General features: G+C 33.3%; 2 protein-coding genes across 4 annotated transcripts; both read left to right on the plus strand.

Annotated features, from left to right (window-relative positions):
- Window positions 1–1,897: 1,897 nt before the first annotated feature.
- Window positions 1,898–9,678, plus strand: LOC122299519 (serine/threonine-protein kinase tricornered-like). 2 transcript variants are annotated; one of them, XR_006239700.1, is made up of 13 exons: window positions 1,898–2,398; window positions 2,814–2,988; window positions 3,408–3,491; window positions 4,047–4,288; window positions 5,250–5,481; window positions 5,653–5,817; window positions 5,896–6,027; window positions 6,365–6,478; window positions 7,375–7,450; window positions 7,648–7,695; window positions 8,445–8,523; window positions 8,903–8,959; window positions 9,257–9,678. XR_006239700.1 is itself a non-coding variant. In XM_043109877.1 (12 exons), the coding sequence occupies exons 1-12, from the start codon at window positions 2,211–2,213 to the stop codon at window positions 9,316–9,318; spliced, it is 1,578 nt and encodes a 525-aa protein (XP_042965811.1). In that variant the 5' UTR covers window positions 1,900–2,210; the 3' UTR covers window positions 9,319–9,678. The 2 variants fall into 2 exon arrangements, 1 of the variants encoding a protein (XP_042965811.1); XM_043109877.1 differs by lacking the exon at window positions 7,375–7,450 and having other exon boundaries at window positions 1,900–2,398.
- A 2,188-nt stretch (window positions 9,679–11,866) lies between these two features.
- Window positions 11,867–17,039, plus strand: LOC122299248 (cold-regulated protein 27-like). 2 transcript variants are annotated; one of them, XM_043109357.1, is made up of 5 exons: window positions 11,867–12,060; window positions 12,618–12,782; window positions 12,903–13,209; window positions 16,327–16,439; window positions 16,619–17,039. In XM_043109357.1, exons 1-5 carry the CDS (start codon window positions 11,977–11,979, stop codon window positions 16,622–16,624), a joined length of 675 nt encoding a protein of 224 aa, XP_042965291.1. In that variant the 5' UTR covers window positions 11,867–11,976; the 3' UTR covers window positions 16,625–17,039. The 2 variants fall into 2 exon arrangements, with proteins under 2 accessions (XP_042965291.1, XP_042965290.1); XM_043109356.1 differs by having other exon boundaries at window positions 11,868–12,060; window positions 16,554–17,039.
- The last annotated feature ends 5,201 nt before the right edge of the window (window positions 17,040–22,240 follow it).

Consider the following 22,240-nt stretch of genomic DNA (forward strand, 5'->3'; position numbering starts at 1 on the left):
AGTCAAACTCTCAAAAGAAAAAAGGAATATTGACTCTTTCATTGCTTCTCGAATGTGTAACTATTTTAATATTTGGAAAATTATTCCTAACGAAGACCATGAATTGGTAAGATCATTTTGGTGCAGTTTGAGGGTCTAACCTACGTTTAGGGTTTCATAGGTAGAACCCCACAACTATGCGTGCATTGTATTCCGAGCTCTTGACTTTGAGAGAGAGAGAGAGAGAGAGCAGATAATATATACGGGAGAAAAGAAAAAGAATGCGGCAGTGAAATAATAAAAGATATAAAATAAATAATAATTTTTTTTATTTTTTTATTGAGTTAAAATTTTAAGATAAGTAGTAATTTTACATGATATCATAATATAGATATTAAATTCAAACTCTGACTTTATATTTTATTTTATTTAATTAAATATTTTACGTGTTGAGTCACTCATTAAAAGAGAGTCTAATCAATACGTGATAAGGAGTATTAAGATATAAAATAAACAATAAGATTTATATCTTTACATCAATTTAAGTTTTTGAAACAACTAGTGATTTATAGATGAATGGATAAATATTTTACTCATGTATTATTATTATAATATAGATGAAAATGTTTTACAATTTCTATGTAACGGTTTAAAAACTCATATTATGTTTTTAATTGATGAGATGAGATAGATTGGAAAGTTTGGAAATATTTTTCATCTTATCTTATCTAATCTCATCTCACTTCATTCTGAAACATTATTTAAATATAAATACTTTCAAACTAATAGTAAACCTTTCCTAACTTTTCAAATAAAAAACTATTCAAAATTTTCAAATCTCAAAATAAAAATAATATTTTAATAATATTTTAATTTTATAATATTTTTTATTCAACTTGTTTTCTTTTCCCAAAACCTAATAAATACTTAATTCAAATTATCTATTATTATTCACAAACCATCTTACTATTAAGTCTCTTGGTTTGAAATAGTTTGAGTTAAAATTTTTATGAAATTTTGAAAAAGAGAGAAAAAAAATTGAATAAAATAATTATAAAGTTAAAAATGGTTAGAATATAATTTTTATTTTAAGATTTGAAAATTTTAAATTAATTTTTATATTTTGTTTGTAACTTTAGAAAAGTTGTAATAATTAGATAAAAAATCTAAAAATTTAAAACTGAAAGATATTTATATTTAAATGGTATTTAGATTTTAAGATAAGATGATTTCAAAAGTTTGTGAAATAAAACCAAGTCTTAATAGATACAAATTCAATTAAGTACAACAAAAAATAATATTTTATTAAAAAATTATATAAAAATTTTTATAAAATTATAAGACATATTTGATTATAAAATAAATGAATAATTATATACATATAACTCTTTTTACAACTTTTATTTGTTAATAAGAGAGTATTTATATAAAATAATGTTAATTTTATAAAGTTATTTTATAAAAATATCTTTTAATTAAAATATAATTATAAAAAAATCATTTTTCCAAATAAATATCATTTCCTATCATTGAGCGGGTGGTCCAGATCCCGAGGTGGTCCAGATCCGAACATTGTTTTCTGTAGCTAAAGGGCATTCCACGATCCACGGTCGTGGGTCGTGTCTCGTGAATCCCACGTTTCGGTGTCCGCTAATTGACCAGATACCACGGAAAGTGCATGCAACTGACCATCAGATTAAACAACTAGTCAGCACCAACACCGCACCCACGCTCACTGGATCCACTGTAGTCAATTGGACAAGCACTAAATCCCCATTCTCCTCCTCCGCGCGTACATAGCACCGCCCAGTCATGAACCCACAATTCCCGACGTGGAAGATAGAAGTTTCCGCACCCTCACTTCGACCGTTTCGTACGCACCGCACGCCCACGCTAGCTGGCTTATATAGTTATATACATATCTCCGCCGACACCAGCGTAAGCCCAGACCCACCTACCCTTTACAATAACTGTTTGAAAACTCTGCTTCCCATGACAATGGCTTCGATTGCACTCCATTGCCCAAGAAGCTAACTACAACTACTACTGCGACTGCGACAACGGAAAAGGAGATCATTGCCAGTTCATATCCTTCTTTGTGTCATTTTCACAAACAATTTGCATCCCCTATATCTCTCAGTCGGATCTATATGCTCTTTGCAAAGAAAAGGTTTCTCTTTTAACGAAGTGCCTCTCTGACTGCGTCATTTGAGGCTCATAGATTGATTCGAATGGACGGTGCTGACGGGACGGTGAGATTGGGGGCTATCAACTTGAAGCCCGATCGGGTCCGCTTAGACTCAGGTCCAGATGTCTCCGTTTCGTCGCCCGTTACTAGGCAGAAAGCCGCGGCTGCCAAGCAGTTCATAGAGAATCATTACAAGAACCATCTTCAAGGATTGCAAGATCGCAAAGACAGGTCCAGTTCTTTAATATATGGATTTCCTTCAGGTTGAGAATTTTGTTGTTTATGTTTGCATTCTCATTCTTTGATTGAATTGGTTTTTGGTTAAAAGAATAGTAAGTTCGTAGCGGTAACATCTTCATTTATATTGGACCTGTGGTTTTACTACAAAAGATTAGGATACGATTGGTTATGTGTTTTTCTTGTAACTTTTGTTGAAGCTCTGGTTGGTATTTGGGAAACTGGGATTTAATAGAAGAAGATTTATGACGTTATTTAATAAAAAGAACACATTTTTCTAGGATAAGTAAATTATGCTAATATTCTGTCCAAGTCAGATTCATATATGATGTCCCTCTCTCGAAAATGGCAGAAGACTATTTCTTCTTTTCAAATATATGGTAGTTTGTTTCATATTACTTTGTTGCAGACGTCGAGCACTTCAAAGGAGAGCACAAGAAGCTCAGGTATCTGTTGAGGAAGAAGAAGAGATGCTGAGGAATTTGGAGCGAAGAGAAACTGAATACATGAGGTTTCAAAGACGCAAAGTGGGAATAGATGACTTTGAGCAATTAACCGTAATTGGTAAAGGTGCATTTGCTGAGGTATATATTTTTTTTCTTGGTCATTTGATGAGGCATGTGAGAATATTATACCATGGAAATCACTGGCGGTTTCTCAGGTTTTCCTTTTTATTGTGTGATGAAGCATATTTTAAAGCATAACATTGCACGGTATATGTTTGCTTTTATCTCGGACACCCGGTGCCAATAAAAAAGAATTGCTTTTAAATACTGAGTAGCTCTATGTTCCGTGCAAATGTCATACTTTAAAATATAAAAAAACCCAGATCAATTGTAATTTACTTGCCTCATTGGGGAGTCAATTGTTGCTTTGTGAAGGCCAATAACATAGCTTAGCACAAGTCATAAAAGTTCCCTTGCAGTACAGAATGTAGATATAGGTTATATATTTATCTTGAAGGTAGCATCACACTAACACATTATGTGTCCAATAAATTCAGGTCAGGCTATGCCGTGCTAAAGATACGAGAGAGGTTTTTGCCATGAAGAAATTGAAGAAATCAGAGATGCTTAGCCGTGGACAGGTGAAGCACTATCTTAGATGACAGTATTATCAAATTCAAAGAATAAATGATGCTTTTATTGAGGAACTCTTCGTTTTCTTCATGGTTGTAAAAGAATTAATGCTATAAGTGCTGCTGTATCTGATTTATTCATAATTGTCTGGGGCTTTAGTTTGAAAAAATGTGAATGTTCTGTTCTTAATATTACATGTTATATCATTTCAGCTATGTTTGTTTATATTTATCAGCATGCCTAAACAGTCTATTGGAAGTTACCTTCACTGGGGTTTGCGTGCTACTATGGAAAGGGGGAGTGGTTAATTTATTGCCTTAAAATTCAAAACAAGGTATAGAGTAGATTGAAAACAGAATGCTAAATGAGGTTTAAAAACTAGAATTCTGATGAAACCTTTGATATACTTGAAAGAAGGAAGTTGCATAGAGCAATTCGTTGAGATTAATTACAAATACACTATCTGATTATTTAATGTGATGTATCTAGAATTGAGTTCCTCTTGTGTACGCCTTGCTTGTCAGGTTATGTTATTAATTGTTCTACTTCCTTCCTTAATATAGGTTGAGCATGTTCGATCTGAGAGGAACTTGCTTGCAGAGGTTGATAGTCGGTGCATTGTAAAACTCTTTTATTCTTTTCAAGATTCTGATTTCTTATACCTTATCATGGAGTATTTACCTGGTGGGGATATTATGACATTACTGATGAGGGAAGATATTCTTTCTGAAGACGTTGCACGCTTTTACATAGCAGAGAGCATTCTAGCTATCCACTCAATTCATCAGCACAAATATATACATAGGTATTATATTTATCAATTCATCCTCTTTCTATCTTCACTATTACATCCATTTTATTGGATTTGTGCATGCATACGTTAGAATGAAGCTAAATTCATAGACCGGCCTTCACTGGTACTCCCAGTCTGAAAGTAGGATGTGGTGCAATCTGCAGGCTTGTGAGGACCTATAGAAAGATATTACAAATTAAACACAGGCTATGCCTAGCTTGGGCTGAGCACAAGTTTCACTTCAAAGTTGGAATATTGGTCAAGGATAGTCTCAGTAGGCTGCAAATTTGTCACAAGTAGGCTGAGAACCTGAGATCATATCCATCTTGAGACTGGCTCAGTATCCTATTCTTTGCAATTAGACATTGGAATTTATCTTTTTTGCTACCATGGATATAAAATGACAAAACGAAAAAAATCTTTATGATTTTTTAACTTTATGATATATCGGCTAATATTGACTGCACTGGATTTGGTTTCATGCTCATTTAGAACTTGATATCCCCCATCCAAGATCTGCCACTTGCTGATTTAAAGTTTTGAATATGCAATACTTGCTGCCATTCTCTTTCCAATCTTGACTGACTGACCAAGTTTAGATATTCCTGAAATATATGATATACTGTTTCAATGGCCAGTAGGATGGTCTCTTTTCCATTTTGTCATTTTCAATCTCCCGATAATGAGTTACAACATCTTATACTTTTTTATGCCTGCCATTAGTTGTATTGCTTTTCCCTTGGCTTAAGACTCAAGTTGGACAGTAAAAGAACTTTTATGAAACTGAAGTCCTTTTCACTCTCTCTCAACTTCCATGAATTTGATTCAGAGATTAATGGGAAATTTATGAAGTTGAGAGAGAGATTAATGGGAAATTTAGCTATACCTTCTTACACGTATAAATACATGTATCTCATTGTTTTCAAGTAAAACATTTAAGCTTATGCTTACTCTTGTGGTTTACTGCTTGTAGGGACATAAAACCAGATAACCTGATCCTGGATAAGAATGGCCATTTGAAGCTTTCAGATTTTGGATTGTGCAAGCCTCTGGATGATAAGTATTCAACAATATTGCTGGAAGATGAGGATTTTACCATCCAGGAATCCACAGCTGAGACTGAAGGACATTCTGGCTATGATAGAGCACCTTGGTTGATGCCAAAGGAGCAATTACAACAATGGAAACGTAATCGTCGTGCATTAGTATTTATCTGAACTCTCTCTCTCTCTCTCTCTCTCTCTCTCTCTCAATGCTCTGGTGAATTCAAGTCATATCTTGTGTGCAATGTTGAGCAGAGCACCGATTTTCTTTTAAGAAAATACTGTTCAATTTTCTTTATGTCCTACTTCTTGAGCAGTATTTATATTCTATAGGCTTATTCAACGGTTGGAACTCTTGATTATATGGCACCTGAGATTTTGCTCAAGAAGGGGTATGGAATGGAGTGTGATTGGTGGTCACTGGGAGCAATCATGTATGAGATGCTTATTGGCTATCCTCCCTTCTGTTCTGATGATCCAAGGATCACATGCCGAAAGGTAATACTAATTTGTGGTTCTTGCCCTTAATTATGATTTATATTTCCTAATAGACAACAATTTTCTGTCTTGCACCAGATAGTCAATTGGAAAACGTGCTTGAAATTCCCTGAGGAACCAAAAATATCGGAGGAGGCCAAAGATCTGATATGTCATTTATTATGTGATGTCGAAACAAGGCTGGGTACCCAAGGAGTGGAAGAAGTAAAGGTAACCACCTGTCCGAGGAAAAAGCAATGTTCTTAACAAGCATAAGATTAAACTTTGAAATGGTCCAATTGTCCATTTGTATGATAGTTTGATACAGGAAATGAATCAGAAGTTAAATGTCAGTCTTCCAAATATATCCATTTGTAAAATAGGCACACCATGCTGTCATTCTTAGCATCTTAGAAAAACTATATTGAATCACATTTTAGTAGACTATTTCTGATGAGCATATTTATACTTCTATACTTTTTAGTAAAGATTTCTACCTCATAAAAAATATTTATACTTCTATATTTCAATGTGTTATTGTTTTTATATAAGTTTGGTGTTTTTGCAGGCACATTCATGGTTCAGATCCATTCAGTGGGACATGCTGTATGAAATGGAAGCTGCATATAAACCTACTGTAAAGGGCGACTTGGACACTCAGAATTTTGAGAAGTTTCCTGATGTGAGTATGCTGAATGGATTCCTTGTTTCATACTTGGGCATATGCCTACTCTTTTGATCAATAAAAATTTATTTACCAATAAAAAAAAAAAAAAATAGATTCCTTGTTTCTTTTAGTCTTATTTATGACAACATTGGCGAGATGAAAATAAGAGTTAAATTCACCATTTCCCTTTGTGGTTTGACGGGGTTCTACTGAGACACCTTGGGTTTTCAACCTTTCTTAACATAGACCTTGTATTTTCTAATTGCTCTAAATAAGTCCAATCCATATATTGGTAACAACTGTTACCATCATGTATTGACCAATGAAGTTGTTCTGCATGGTAGAATATTTACATCTTTTCTGTGCCATTATTATATGTTACTAACAATTTAATGATAAGAATGAATATAGAAATAAAATTAGAGGGTTAGAGAGAGAGAGAAATCAGTGGGTGCTGCTGGCTTCCAGAAATGAGGGGCATAAATATGTCCAAACGACCAAACTTGACGGCCTTGCATGAATGGGCAGAACTACCACCACTCAGCTGGGACAACAACCTCAGCTCCAACCTCAAGGACAAGGTTATGAATTTCATGTTAATCCAGAAGCAAAGCTGAGCCAGCCAGAAGATCTGCTGGCATTGATGTAGATGTGGACATTGTGTTCCAAGATTGGCCAAAACATGTAGATTGCGGTCCATGTTCCCTCTGAAGAGTCTAATGACCTCTGACAACCTTATGGAATGTTTTATAACATGAAAAGGGAAAACAGATTGCCATGGAAATTGGGGTGTCAGGAATCATGTGATAGGAAATTAGGTTAAGGGCATAGGAAGGAAACATTTTGGGCCCAGTACGCCCAGTGCCTTTGTATAGCATTCAATGAAAACCAATCTCACACCATTTAAACAGGAACTGCAACAAGGACAAGGTGAAGACTATAAAGAAGAAACTTCATTATATCTGCTGGAACCAGCTTTTCAAACTCGTAATTCTTTCCCGTTTGTTAAAATTCGTGTTTCATTATTTTATTTCTTTACAACTATTGATGTTAAACCAATAGTAGAGATAAATAGAACCATTGAGAAAAAATAGCATTTTCTTTTCATCTCTTGTTTTCTATTCTGATTTTTTTTATGCTTTCATGTGGTTTCTGATAAGCCTTTGTTTTTTCTGCTTTGATAGGTGGAAGGTCCACCATCAACAATACCAACAGTGGGACCCTGGCGGAAGGTACGGATTCAGTACTTTCTCCATTTTTGAATTGTATTTTTAAAGCTTCTCAGAAGTCTAAGTAATTAGTCTCTGCTATGTCTTTTCTATTGTTTTTTTGTTTAAGTTTTTTAAGATGTTTTTGATGAACTGCTAAACGCTGGCATTGAATATATCACGTGCATAATAATGACATTCCTCTCTTGTAACAACTAGTTGTTATCCACTTGACCAAAAAGAGAGAAAGAAAAAGCCAGTTGTCCTCCAGTTCTTGTTTCAGTGAAATGTTAAATTACTGTTGTATCAAACACCAATTGGACTGCTTACAAAGCAAATTTTCATATCTATGTAGAGCTTGGAGATTCTTTAATTTGTTGAGGGCCTGCGCACGCCTGGGATTAATCGGGACTTTGTTATCAGACACTTGGTGCCAATAAAAAAAAAAAAAAAAAACAAAGAATAGTAATACTTTAGATCCATAATTTGTGTTTGGAAGGAGGTTGAGATAGGGGTAAATTGTGCTGAAGACTTGTACTTTTTCCTTGTGTTGTGTGATAAACAGCTATCCCCATGATCAATTAATTTGCTCCATTCATCATCATTTTAATTTCTAATATATTTGTCGTTTTGACATATAAAAAATATATGTATTTTTCATTTTTCCTCATTTTTCTTAAATTATTTATAGTGATCGCTATGCAGAATAACAGCTTTTGATCTGCATTTGACACCAATTCCTAAACTAGGTTTTGCACATTTGATTGTTGCAGATGTTGACATCAAAAGATACAAACTTCATTGGATTTACTTTCAAGAAGTCAGATGTCCTTAAATCACTTGAAGATTCAGGTATGCTACTATTATCATTTTGTTAGCTTCATGTGTCAGTACCGAAAGTCATAATCTTCTACCATCTCTACGCTTGGAGGCTGCTCACAACAGCTCCCAATTCTTCCAGCCTGTTAGACTTAAAAGAATTTTACCTTTTTCTTTTTCTTGCTAGTTGGACGTATATTTTTGTATATTTCCTGTGTGCTTGAGTTAGGACTCTTTGCACTCAATAAAATTTGCATGCCTGTATCAAATACTTCAGAAATTGATCTCCCTGTTTACCTCAGATCCTCAATCTTACTATTCGAGTTAATGTGAATGAACACTTTTTTTTCTACTGTTATGTGTTACTTATAAATGGTTGGGCCAGACTCATCAATTCAGGAGTGGATTGCAGGTATGGATATGGGTTCAAATGGATCGTCAAAGGCCCCATCACTAATTTCCTTGTTAGGTATGATTAATCTTTTCTTGTTTGATAATGAGATCTGTTTGATATCAAGTTGAAGTGAAAAATACAATATCCCACAATTAGCAATTGCAGCCTATCAACAGATTCGGATGACTTTTCTTCTTTCTCATGACCGAGCAGAACAAAAACTCACATGCTAGATTAGATATCCTAGAATTGCATTTACACTGGAGCACTGCTGACTACATAATTCTTTTCCCTTTTGTTAATTTATAACAATTAAAATGCTTAGTGGGTAGCTTAATTATCACTTCTTATTTTCTTTCGTATCCATTGTAGGTCGGATTGACTTGCAAGGAACTGTGATACCAGAGGGGGAGCAGAAGCACGAGGAAACTTGAGTTAACATCGTTTTGTTGTGCTTCAATTCGAGTAGGTATTATCATTCTCTTCACAAACAAAGAAGAAGCTGCTGCAAGAGACTGGTTTCGGTTAGAATGGGTAGGTGAAAACATGAATAAGCTCCATGATCTTGAGCATAATTTTAATTTATACAATCAAAGAATGTATGGGTGATGCTGTAAAAGCCAATATCAGTTCTAAATGTCTTCCCCAAGACCAAAAAGCTAAATTGTACCTTATATAGTTCTCTGTATATCCAATGTAACATAGCATCAGCTCATTCAATTTTGTCTGTGGAAGTTGATGTGTGTCTGTAAATTATACGATTTTTTCAATGAATGCTTTGGATGTTGTTGTTACGTGCACTCTTTTCGTGATCAATATAATTTCCCTTAGCACAAGAATCATGGTAGGACGTAAATCGTAATATATTCATATCAAGTTGTGTGCAATGAATTTCATGTCACAGGTTCGATTCTCCCTATAATCAAACTGCGATTTAAGTAAGAGGTCATGGTGGTGGTTTGCTGAGCTAGTCTCCCAGAGGTTTAGGTTTCATGGGTGAGTCCTAAGGACTCTGTTATGTGGCGGTTATCCTTCATTTAAAAAAAAAAAAAATTCATATCAGTTTTGATATGATTTATGATCTCTAATTGTCAAACGTAACTGGATGGTCTAATGCAAAAGAGATAACCACAATATTAAATGCTTATGTGGGATCTATGCTATTAAAAAAAAAAGTAATATTTTAGCTACAAAGAGATTTTACAAACTAACGTGTTTGGATATAATACGTTAAATTATAAAATTATTTTTATAAAATAAATCTAATGTATTATATAAAATTATGTCAGTTTGTAGATATAATTTTATAAAATCTTTTTATAACTGAAATACTTCATTTAGAAGAATTTTATACTCACAATGTTAAATATTTAGGGTTGTAAACGAACAGACCCGCTCGTGAACAATTCGAGATCGATTCGTATAAACTCGACTCAGACTCGGTTCATTTAATAAATGAATTGTTCATGAACACTAATATTGGTTCGAATATTAAAAATGAGCAAAACTCGTATAATCTCAACTTAATTCAGTTTAGACTCGTGAACAATATTCGGTTCAGCCAGCAAAAAAAAAAAATTGTGAATCAAATTAGTCAAGCTACTCGAGCTCGTATACACTCATATATTTTTTATACTTGAGTTCAAGTCAAGTTCGATCATCATTTATGTTAAACGAGTCGAGCTCGATAAGAAATTTTTAATATTTTTCGAGCTCGAGTTGAATTCGAGTTGATATATATGTTAAATGAGTTCTTGACCTCCTACTTGAATTCAACTCGATTATATTCGTTTGCAACTCTATAAATATTGTATAGCTTACTTACAACATTACAAAGAGATTAAAAAAATAGATTAAACCTCACGTTTTGTACTAAACCCCTTATTATACCTACAAATGGCCGTTTGTATTGAGAAAAAATTGAAAATTTGTCAATCTATTTCATCTCATTATTATAATTTTTCTAAATTTTTACATAAAATATAATAAATAATTAAATTTTTTAAAATTTTAAAATAATAATAATATTAAAAAATAATATTCTAATAATATTTTATTTAATTTTCAATTTTCATTTAAAACATGTCATTTTATTTTACTGACAATATTAAACAGAGATTAAAAAAAGAGAAAATATATTTACAGGCGTAAATTGTACAACCGCTATGTAATTATTTTTAAAAAAATAAATAAGACATGAGATGTATATAAAAAAAATTAATTTTTTAATAATATATCTCACTTTTTTTTAAAGTGATTGCGTGATGTTTAAATATTTTATAATTATATATATAATTACTCTATATATAATTAAGATATGAGATGAGATAGTTTTAGACGAAATATAAAAATTAAATAAAATATTATTATTATTATTTTAAGATTTAAAAAAATTAAATTATTTATTATATTTTATATATAAATTTAAAAATATTATAATAATAAGATAAAATAAAATAAAATAAATTAAAATAAAATAAGTCAATCTCTCAAACCAAATCAAGTCTAAATAAATAATATTTTATTTAATTTCAATTACCATTTAAAACATCTCATTATTTTATTTCACTGTGGGAACAACATTAACGTTTCAAACTGTCTCTTCATTTACTGTACTAATAATTGATACTAGAATAGATCATGCACACGTGTCAATTTAACGAAAGGAAGGCCAATCCAACCTGGTTAACAACCTCAACCGCATGCGCAATTAGTTTTTAAGTTACTTGCGGGATACAGCAGCAAGGAATATGTGGTGGGCCCCCCAAGACGTACCAAAAAGAGATATTTTCAGATACAAAAATATCTTGTTGCTCAATTATTAAAAAAATCAAGTAATAATTAAAATTAAAAACTATAATATCTCTCAACCGGCGTCGTCGAGCTAATCAGCAGTGACGTGGCAACCTGTTGGACCATGAAACGTGTAAAAGCGAGCGACAACTGTAACGTTATTTTTGTCTTTTTCTCCTCGATAGTCGATACAACACACACGCCGCCTCCTCCTCCTCCTCCTCCATATTCATTCCTTGCCCTTGTTTCTTCTTCTTCTTCTTCTCGCTCAATTAATTTGGAGTTTTTTCATTGTAAAGATGGATTTCGGAGCAAGAGCAGGACCGACTTCTTCTACTGTATCTAACGACGGGTCCTTTGAGACCAAGGAGCCTTCCAGCTTGGTATTTTTCTCTTTTGTTTTGTTTTTATCATTAGAGATTCTTTTCAATCCGGATTAAGCGTAAAGCTTTTCTTTTTCCATCTCGGGATTTGTTTTCTTTTATCCCATGTTGTCTTTTCTTTACGCGCGTGATAGGTTTTACCGATGATTAATTGATTTGGGGTTCATGGGAAGATTAAACTGGGTCTTGTACGTTTAAAAACTTTCGGTTTGAGAAAATAAATAAATCTTCAACCTTATTTTATTTCCCTGTTTCTGGCTATGAAACTGATCTGTTTCTCTTCTTCTTTATAGAAATATCAGATAGACAAGATCAGAAGAATATATTACAATATACACACGTATCTATAGGTTGTTCATGTTGGGTTTGAAGATTCCATACCTTGTTTCTATAGGTTTTTCTTGCCATTCTTTTAGACCATATATATATTTTTTAACATGTTTGGCACGAAATTTCTTGAACCTGTTCCTATTTTTTTTTTCTCAATGGATAAAAGAAACAGTAGGAGCATTTTTTGTCAAGGTTTCTGCCAGTAATGTTAATCTATTATATACCAGTGTACTGAATGGACAGATGAGAAGCATAGTTTATACCTCAAGTCCATGGAAGCATCATTTGTGAACCAGTTATATGATTCCACGGATTTGCTTGGTTTTTGCCGCTTCTCAGATCCAGCATATTCCAGGAAAAAGCATCTTAACACCCGCATCACTTCTGGCCAGGTTCCAACTGATCTCCTCTTTCATTTGAATTCTTTTACGTTGTGTATATCTATATATGTAATAAATATGTGCTAGTTATTTATTTTTTCTTAACTGATTCAGTCAATCTTTGTTTCCCAGTTTAAGGTTCTTCGAGGAGGTTGCTGGCAGAAGATTAATTTTGCAAGAGCTTATGATCTTCAGCTCAAGAAAGCAAAAGGGTCTCGTGTTCTTTTGACTAATCCTTGGATACGGCACTTTAGAACTGGATGCACGCCCCAAGTTGTAGCACCTGCAGATGTACAAAACAATACTGCATCCACGAGTGAAGCGTTGGGCTTAGTTGGGAATCATGCTATGTTTTGTGGATCAGCTACTTGTAACTCGGAGCACATTCATGGTTGTCAGTTTCATCTGTGCCATCGTGATTTGGTTGGTAGCGGCACAGGTAATTTCAGCTTATTTTGGTTGGTAGTGACAAAGAAAAGAACAAAGGAATAAAGCAAAGGAAATTATTCAAAGATGAATTGTATTCTTTCACATTACCAACTCCTATATGTAGTACATTGATAGTCCAATAACGCAATTATGGGATTAGACCTAAAAACAACCAGTTAGACGAGTGCCTCAATATCGTTTACGAAAATTTCAGGTGTCCTCTCCGTAGTATTTTAGCTCTCAATAGTAGGAGGCCGAACAGATTGAGTGATAGCAGCAATCTTACGTAAAGAAGCTCAGTTGTTATTATTGATCTTTTAATTTGGAGTATAGTTGATCTAATATTCTGGGTGATAATAGTAGGTGCAAGGGGATTACTGAGGTGGCCTGATAATGAAGCTGGGCTATGGAAGGGGAGAAGGCAATCATGACCATTTCAATATTATGCAGGTTCACGGTGGACAAGCGAGTCTCTTCAGAGAGAAATTTAGTAAGAGAACTGTAAGATGGGAGAGGCGAGAGATGCTGGATAATACTCAATCAATTGGTGAAGATTTTTTTAGCTCAATCTTGTGTTGGTCTCTAGGTTGTGGACAAAAAATTGATTTTTTGGGAGGTTAATCTGCAAACTTAGACCATAACCTGCAAACCAGCCTACAACCCAGAGACCATTGTGGATGAAAGTTTGATTTTGCAAGGCTAATTGGCAAACTTAGGCCATAACCTACAAACCAGCCCACAACCCAGAGACCATTGTGGATGAAAGTTTGATTTTGCAAGGCTAATTGGCAAACTTAGGCCATAACCTACAAACCAGCCCACAACCAAGAGACCATTGGGGATGAAACTTTGATCTTTATCTGGATCATCTCCAACGTCTACATTGCCTTTTTATTATGCTTTGAAGCTATTTTCAAGGTAGAAAATAAATTTGGCCAGATCAGCATTGATCTCGGTTGGTGGGTGCTGTGCAAGACATAGGAGACTTGGCTACTATCCTGGGTTGTGGGATGTCATTATTTCCCATTACGTACATGGGTCTCCCATTGGGGTGTTGGGGACTTGGCTAGTATCTTGGTTGTAGGATGTCACTGTTTCCCATTACGTACATGGGTTTCTCATTGTGGACATTGTTCAAGGAGAAATCCATATGCGATGATATCATCGAGAAGATGGAACCACAAGTGGCTGGTGGAAAGCATCTTTATTTTTTTAAATGAGGTTGACTCTATCTATCTCTTTTCCCCATCCCAGTTGGTGTGGCCAATCTTATTGGAAAGTTCCAGAAGGATTTAATGTGGGTTAGAAAGACGGCAATGGTTGTCCAAAGATGCTTGAGGAAACTGTCAAGTACAGTTCTAAGGGAAGGAATTCAACTGATCGGCAATGAGTTCAGATTCAACCTAGTTAGGTTGTCAAATATTTGTGCTCCCATTTATTTAGATGGAGTGGGGGTAGAACATGCTACAAGAAAAATAGCTTTTTGCGTCGATTAAATTAGATGCCAAAAATATAAAATTGTTGTAAAAAAAACTTTGACAACCATTTTGTGTTTTTCGCATCCAATCTAAGTGACCGCAAAAAGCATTTTTTTTGTGGTTATATATACGTACACCTGATTTTATTTAATAAAGCTTTGTTAGCAATTGCCTTTGGCGTTATGCCACAGAGAGGGAGGCTGTAGATATTGTTTGTGGAAGTTTAAGTATGGTAGTATGTGGGACAGGTGGAGTTTTAATGCAGTCAGCTGAACCTTTGGGGTGGGAGATTAGAAGAATATTGAGAAGGGGTGGGTGAACTTTTCTAGACATATCATATTGGTAGTGAGAGATGAATGTAAGACCTGTTTTTGGCATGATGTGTTGCGTGGAGATAAACCCTTGAAGGTGCACCAACTTTCCAGAACTGTTTCAAATTTCTCGCTATGAGGTGGTTTTCGTGGCCTATCATCCACATTTTCCAATGATGATCGTCAGTAGAATATCACCTTCATCAGATTAGCACATAATTGGGAAGTAGACAATCTCTCATACTCTCTTAGGTTTGAAAGTGGAGATGAGGGCAGAATCAGGTGTATCCCTTCCAAAAGGCAGATGTTTGAATTTAAATCTGTTTATCACATTCTTCAACCGTTGTATTGCCCTTCTTTTCCTTGGAAAAGCCTCTGGCAACCCGAAGCATCTTCCCAGGTTGCATTTTTTGTCTATACGACAGCTTAAAGGAAGTTTAAGCCGATCAGAAGTGCTTTAAGATCATACAATATTTGTAGTGTGTGACACGTTGGCAGTGCTTTAAGATTTGTCCAGTCTATGGATTCTGAACTTCTTTTGTGTTGGTTTATCCAGATGCAACAATTTGAAAAACAATCTACTTGTACTTGGTGGCCTGACATGCCGAAAACCGCTTAGATTGTTGAAGGCATGGCATTTGTGTAGACAGTGGAGGTTCCAGAAACAGTAAAGGCACTGGAAGAAATTTTAGTAGCTACCACATAAAAGAAATTTTTGTGAGACCGCACAAAGGTGGCGTTGATACCGTGATAAAGAAAAGAATATGTGAAGTAAGCAGAGAATTATAGAAGAATTCTGTGGCAAATAAAAAGATCCCTGAACAATATTGGTCTCAATTGTAGTACTTGGTTAGGTATGTTGTTTATTCGAGTGTAATATGAAATCGATAGTATACCGTCCTAAACTAAATAGATAGACAGTGGTCTGGTAAAATCATGGTCTGTTTCTAACAGCTTGCATGATTAATATCACTTGGCTAAACAGAACCACATGCAGTTTTCTACTGAATTCAAATATCGATGTGTGTATCTTTTTGTCTTAGAGCATAATTTGGGGGGGGGGGGATCTGGATAGGATAAAAACATTGGAAAGAGTACATGTGATCGACCTCAATCAGTTTGAAAATGATCCAGAGAGCAAGCCCTAGTTTAATTGAGATTAAAAATTAACAGAGATAAATTGAATTGAATCTTGCATAATGACAGTATTATTTGCCCCTTTATGTTCAATGAATGCTTCAAACTCAACTGCTAACGACCAGAGGGAAACTTAAAAGAATGTTATCTTAAAACATCATTCTATATGCCAAATGATTCATACTATTTAGGTTTTTGCAGAGGTGTCAGATCAGAACTTTGTTGACGAAGAAGTTGAAGGAGAAAAGGAAAACGGTATATGCAATGGAAAAAGGATGAAATCTTGTTCAACTGATGCTCCTGGCAATGATCAGGTAATATTTGTAAATTGAATTATATTGTTAGAATCCTTGCATCATGCTCAATATCAATGCATTATGTGGGTATTAGAGGCCATAATGTTGTCCATCTTTTCATACTCTTTCAAGGTTGTTCCACATAATAACTCTTCCACAACAGAAGATGTTACAACGAATTGTATTTCTGCGGCTAGGTGTAACTCGTGATTGGATGACACAGAACACGACTGACTCGTGTGACTACCGTCTAACCACGAGGTTATTGACCGAACTATACATATCAATAATGAGGAGTTCTAACAGAAGTTTTAAATGCTGTGTCTGAGATGGAAGAGTTCTAACAGAAGTTTTATTGCTGGTGGCTTCAGTGCTACTCCATGTAAGAAGTATAAATAGAGTGATAGTGTGTGCTGTCACTGCGGTCTACCAATCTTGTATATGTGTACATATATATATGTGCATATATATATATATATATTTATATATTCTCCCTCATCGTCAGTACTACTGATATTCTGCTACTATACCACGACTTTGGCTGTGTTGGGAATTGGAGACATGTTAAACGACATGTAGACATTACTTATTATATTTAAGGAGACATTTTTCATGTTTCTTGCTGATGTTCTGCATTAGATTTCTGTTAAAGCTATGGTTGATGCCTAAAATTCCTTGTAGTTGTATCTGTGTTTGATTTAGGCTCAAAAAGGATTTGAAATAGGCTTTCAGTTAACTCATGCATCATACAAGTTGAATATGTGTGCAAATCAGGCTGTAAAATCGGGTAGAGAAAATAAAGGTGGGGTTATGAAACTGATTATATATAACAGTTGAACTAATTGCTTCAATCCTCCTTTCCCCCACTCTTCATAGCTACGAAATGGAGTCACTGGAGTCATATTCTGGCGTGGATTGATTTGGTATATATGACACATTTACGTTACAATAAAATGAGCTTTACAATCTAACGTATTAAATAAAGTCATGTCGGTTTATCAATTTTTTTTTTTTGTGAGATTTCATTGTGGATTGAGCATTTCTCTGTCTAATGTTTTCTTCCCTTTAAATAGTATGAATATCTATCTCATCTTTCCTTGTTAGTAAAACATCAAAGATCCACAGCACTTCACCGTCTATTCACTTGGTTAAGCACATTAATTACTAGATATAGAACCACACATTGACCTCTCAAACTACCCCAGTTTGGAATTACCTCCCTAAACTTCAATCTATTTCAACAATTACCTCCTTCCAAATTAAACTAGCCACTAATCAAAATATGCCCCAATATGTAAAAAGAAGTTGACTGAGATACCCTTCACTAAAATTAAAAATAAAAAAATAAAATAAAAAAATTATTTATCTTGGGCCACTTTTTCATTTTGTAATCTTTTTTAATTTAATTTTTATAATTTAACACCGTTTTAAAGTGGGATTGCCAAAGTTTATTATTTTAGGAGTGACAGCAAATGGTTTTGGTAATTAGAGGAGATTATATTTTTTTTTTCCCAAATTTCTACAATTGACTATATCTTAATTTTCGAGTTTGCATTTTAAAAAAGAGTAAATCTTCTCGTCAGCCGGTTTATAAATTCTAGACCACACACAAACCAAGTTCATCAATTAAATAAATAAATAATAAAAAAATAAAAAACCCAAGTTCAGATTCTCAATGTTTTTTGCCGTGTAGAAAATTTGATTAAAAAAAAGGTGAAAATCAAACTAACCCAAAACTGAGCTCAAGGAGAGAGAGAGAGAGAGAGTGAGCTCAAGGAGGGAGGGAGAGAGAGAGAGAGAGAGAGAGGGGGGGGTTCAGTGACAAAGAGCTTGATGAGAAAGAGAGGTTGAAGTGAGAGAGAGAGAGCTTGATGAGAGAGAGGGGATTCGATGAGAGGGCTTGAGAAGAGAGAGAGAGAGAGAAGTTGAAGAGAGAGAGAGATGGGGTGCGGTGAAAGAGATTGAGAAGATAAGAGATGAAAATCAGATAGATGTGATAAGTTTGACATTAAAAAAAATAAAAAAAATAAAAAATAAAAAATAAAAATAAAAATAAAAAAGGAAGAAGAAGAAGAAGAAGAAGAAAGAAAGAATAAGAAAGAAAATTGTATCGATTTGTATCAATTCTCCTTAAAAATATAGCCGAGAGTCTAAGATCATTACATCCCTTAATTACCATGCATTGTACCAAAAGCGTTGTTGGACGCTTATTTTGGTTACACCCATCCACCACTTATGAATATTACTATTGATAAAACATGTACCCTATTAATAAGCAGTCTGCTATTTTTTGAAAAAATATATATTTTAACCACAAAAAATTATATAATAATAAACTTACGAGCTAACGTGATTTGATATAATATATTAGATTATAAAATTACTTTATTATAAAATAAATATAACGTATTTATAAAACTATATCAATTCTATTTGTGCAATAGTTGATATCTACGTAACTTATCATGTAACATATTTCTTGGGGTTTGCCTCTTACCATCATTAACACTTTTAGGACGTTTTCATAGGATTTGCAAAGGTCATATGCCTGCATGCCTACCTTCCTAACCATGGTGATAAACTAGAATCGTCTGCACTTGTTTTATAGTCGGTGTCCTAATTAAGTTTCAAACAACAGTCCATATGACTATGTCCTTTCAGAAATCGAGATCCATCGCTCGATCGGCAGAAATTTGGATATCAATTAATGCGCTCGTACGCGAAGAGTCCCGAAATAAACAGCTCGGATTGTGACACGTTGCAAAATCCCAGATTACCTTTGATGCCACGTAGGCTCACCATAAGGATCTTGACAAGTTTCAAACTTCCAGCCACCTGTATACATATTACTACCCCACTTTTATTTCATTAAATAATATGTCATATTTATTAATGTTGAAGGATTATTTATTACATATTTTTTTATCATTTAATTATGATAAATATACTACATCTTACTTAATAGCGCCAAAAGTGAAATTTTGATACATGATCTTACTTAATAGCGCCAAAAGTGAAATTTTGATACATGGTTTGTTTGTGTAATGTGAGCAAGTTCTTAGATTTCTTTCTTTCATGACAAGTTGGAGATCGAGTAACGAGGTTAGTCATGCAAAGAAAATTCCAATATGGAGAGAGAATTAGAAACATATATACCTCATTTGATGTAGCATGTCTTATGTATTATACAATAAAAGAGTTATGTAATCAACAAGTTAATTTTTAAATTACTTTTATTTAATATTTTAATTTTCTATTTGTTTTCATAACTATTATGATCTCATCTCATCTCATTTAATTATTATAATTTTTTAAATTCTTATACAAAATAAAATAAAAAATTCAAAATTTTCAAATTTTAAAATAAAAATAATATTAAAAATATATTTTAATAATAATTTATTCAATTTTCAACTTTTATCTCATCTCATCTATGAAAACAAACGAGGCCATAGATAAATTAGAATGTAGATAATTTTTCTCTGATTTAAAGATCTATGTTGCTCAAGATTAATATTAAATGTTACAGAATCTGTACGTTGTGTCTATCTCTCAGTCACATAAAATATTTGAAATAAATAATTATAAAAAATCCTTGTCCAAACAATTTTTTTCCAAGGAGATGTTATTCATTGAGGCGGCTACACCACAATATGAGGGGAACCAAGGATAACCATATATTAACAACCCGTTTCATGAACAATCCCACACAATGGCTAAACCTTTTGATTTGTAAATTGATAGATATATCATGTGGACTCAAGTGTATTCAATGTTAATTGATGTAGTGAGTTTCACTTGTGGCGTATGTTTCTTTTAAAAAAATAGTAAAGGCTGGTTTGGTTATATAAAATCAAATTATTCAATCTCATCTCATTTTATATAATTATCATAATTTTTTAAAATTTCTACATAAAATATAATAAATAATTCAACTTTTTTAAATTCTAAAATAAAACTAATATTAAAAAATTATATTATAATATTATTTTATTTTAATATTCAACAAAACATCTCATTTTATCTGAATTGTGCAGCCAAATGAGAACTAATTGTTTGAGTTTGGAAATTAAAAAAACATCTCCTAAACGCAATAAGCATTCGATCAGAAAATTATAGAAAATCTCAATCCTCTTTTACGACCATCATCCGATATAGATAATTCTAGACTAGCTAGTAGCTAGAGAGCAATCTTATAATGACAGGACATGATAAAATGTGACTATCACATGACCTAAAAATAAATTAAAATGCATGATACGTCCGGATCCATCCGACTGAGATTGATGATTTTTCCTTTTGTCTTACTAATTAGTTTCTCATCAAGAAAGTTGTGAGAGTTTCAAAGTCAACAAAAACCGCTAGCTGTTTCTTGGTAATGAATTGAAGAGGTCGGTGTTGACCTTTCCCAACTACAATATCATCAATATCTTAACGAACTCCTAGAAATGTCCACATGACTTATTTGGAGACCCATTTCCCATTTGATCGATTCAATTGATTTGCATGCAGAAACAAGTTGGAATTCCTATCTTCTCAATACTTCAAGTTATAAGCACAACAGCTGTTAATTCTCTCCTCTTTTCTAGTACAATCAAGAACATAGTCGAAGTAGGGTTCACTAGTTTCTTTTGAGGCGAATATAAAATCGTTGGAAAATGGCGATTTTCTTGCAGCGGATCATGATAAATGCAAAGTAATTAATTAGGTCAAGCATGTTGAATCTAATTGGCACAAAAGAAACAAATTATCACTCTAATTCCATGTTAAAGTATTTATTAAAATAATCATGTTGTAATTAGATTAAGTGACTTAATATAATGTACGTCCCTATTACGGCGTTTTATTTAATGTCATCGTAACAAATGACGTCTTATGAGTTTTAGATATAAATCCCATGATTATTTAGCTAAATCTTTCGATAAATGGTTGTTATGGTTTTGTAGTTTATGGAGACTCGATTTGTGAACATGAGTGGTGAGAAGATGGGTAAATGTCATTAGACATGAGACTAATGAAAATGTATTAACTATAATGAAGTAATTGTTGGACTCCCTTTCCCGTACGTTCTTATCTTGTTTGATTGATCTAATACAATCTTAATTATTATGGGATGCTTGGGGATGAAATGATATGAGAATTTTGTGAATAGTAGTAAGATGGTTTGTGAATATATACTAATGAAATAGTTTGAGTTAAGTATTTATTGAGTTTTAAATAGCAGAGTAATGCTATACACCACATTCTCATCTTACTTTCATCCTATTAAATAAGATGCGGTATGTAATAAATGATCATTCAATGGTGATAAATGTGTCACATCTTACTTAGTTAAATGAAAGTGAGATGATAGTATGGTGTATATAATTTTTCTTAATTTAAAAGTGTTTATGTTTGAATGATAGAGTCATGCATGACACACACACACACTACTATGATAAATGATATTTATAGTTTTAAAATATTGTGCAAGCCTCACACGCTTTTTATAAAAAAGAAATCTAGGATCACAAGAAAAATTATATTTTTAATAATAGACTCAATTTTTTTTAAAAAATAAAATAAAAGAGTAGGTGGACGTGGCTTATATACTCTAAAATTGTATATAACATTATTCTATTTCTACACGGCGAAAGTTACCACATGATGATCAGAAATACTATTATTATCATCTGAATTCATCACTCGTGGTTATCGTATGATCTATGATTTGATATATTTAAAGTAACTTCATAAATCTTGATTATTATTAGATGGTAAAGAAAGTAATTCGATTGCCTAATATATATAGCTAATTATATATGCCTTTAGGGATAACA

This window comes from Carya illinoinensis, chromosome 16 (genome assembly GCF_018687715.1).
Source record: "Carya illinoinensis cultivar Pawnee chromosome 16, C.illinoinensisPawnee_v1, whole genome shotgun sequence".
NCBI classification, from domain to species: Eukaryota; Viridiplantae; Streptophyta; class Magnoliopsida; order Fagales; family Juglandaceae; genus Carya; species Carya illinoinensis.

What these genes read in the sequence shown, in the direction of transcription:
- LOC122299248 (XM_043109356.1), top strand. Translation starts at nt 11,977, where the DNA reads ATGGATTTCGGAGCAAGAGCAGGACCGACTTCTTCTACTGTATCTAAC. An exon ending in TTTGGTTGGTAGCGGCACAG is followed by an intron (nt 13,210 to 16,326) that starts GTAATTTCAGCT and finishes AGGTTTTTGCAG; the next exon opens with AGGTGTCAGATCAGAACTTT. An exon ending in ATGCTCCTGGCAATGATCAG is followed by an intron (nt 16,440 to 16,553) that starts GTAATATTTGTA and finishes TACTCTTTCAAG; the next exon opens with GTTGTTCCACATAATAACTC.
- LOC122299519 (XM_043109877.1), top strand. Translation starts at nt 2,211, where the DNA reads ATGGACGGTGCTGACGGGACGGTGAGATTGGGGGCTATCAACTTGAAG. An exon ending in AGATGCTTAGCCGTGGACAG is followed by an intron (nt 3,492 to 4,046) that starts GTGAAGCACTAT and finishes TCCTTAATATAG; the next exon opens with GTTGAGCATGTTCGATCTGA. An exon ending in AAGGAGTGGAAGAAGTAAAG is followed by an intron (nt 6,028 to 6,364) that starts GTAACCACCTGT and finishes GTGTTTTTGCAG; the next exon opens with GCACATTCATGGTTCAGATC.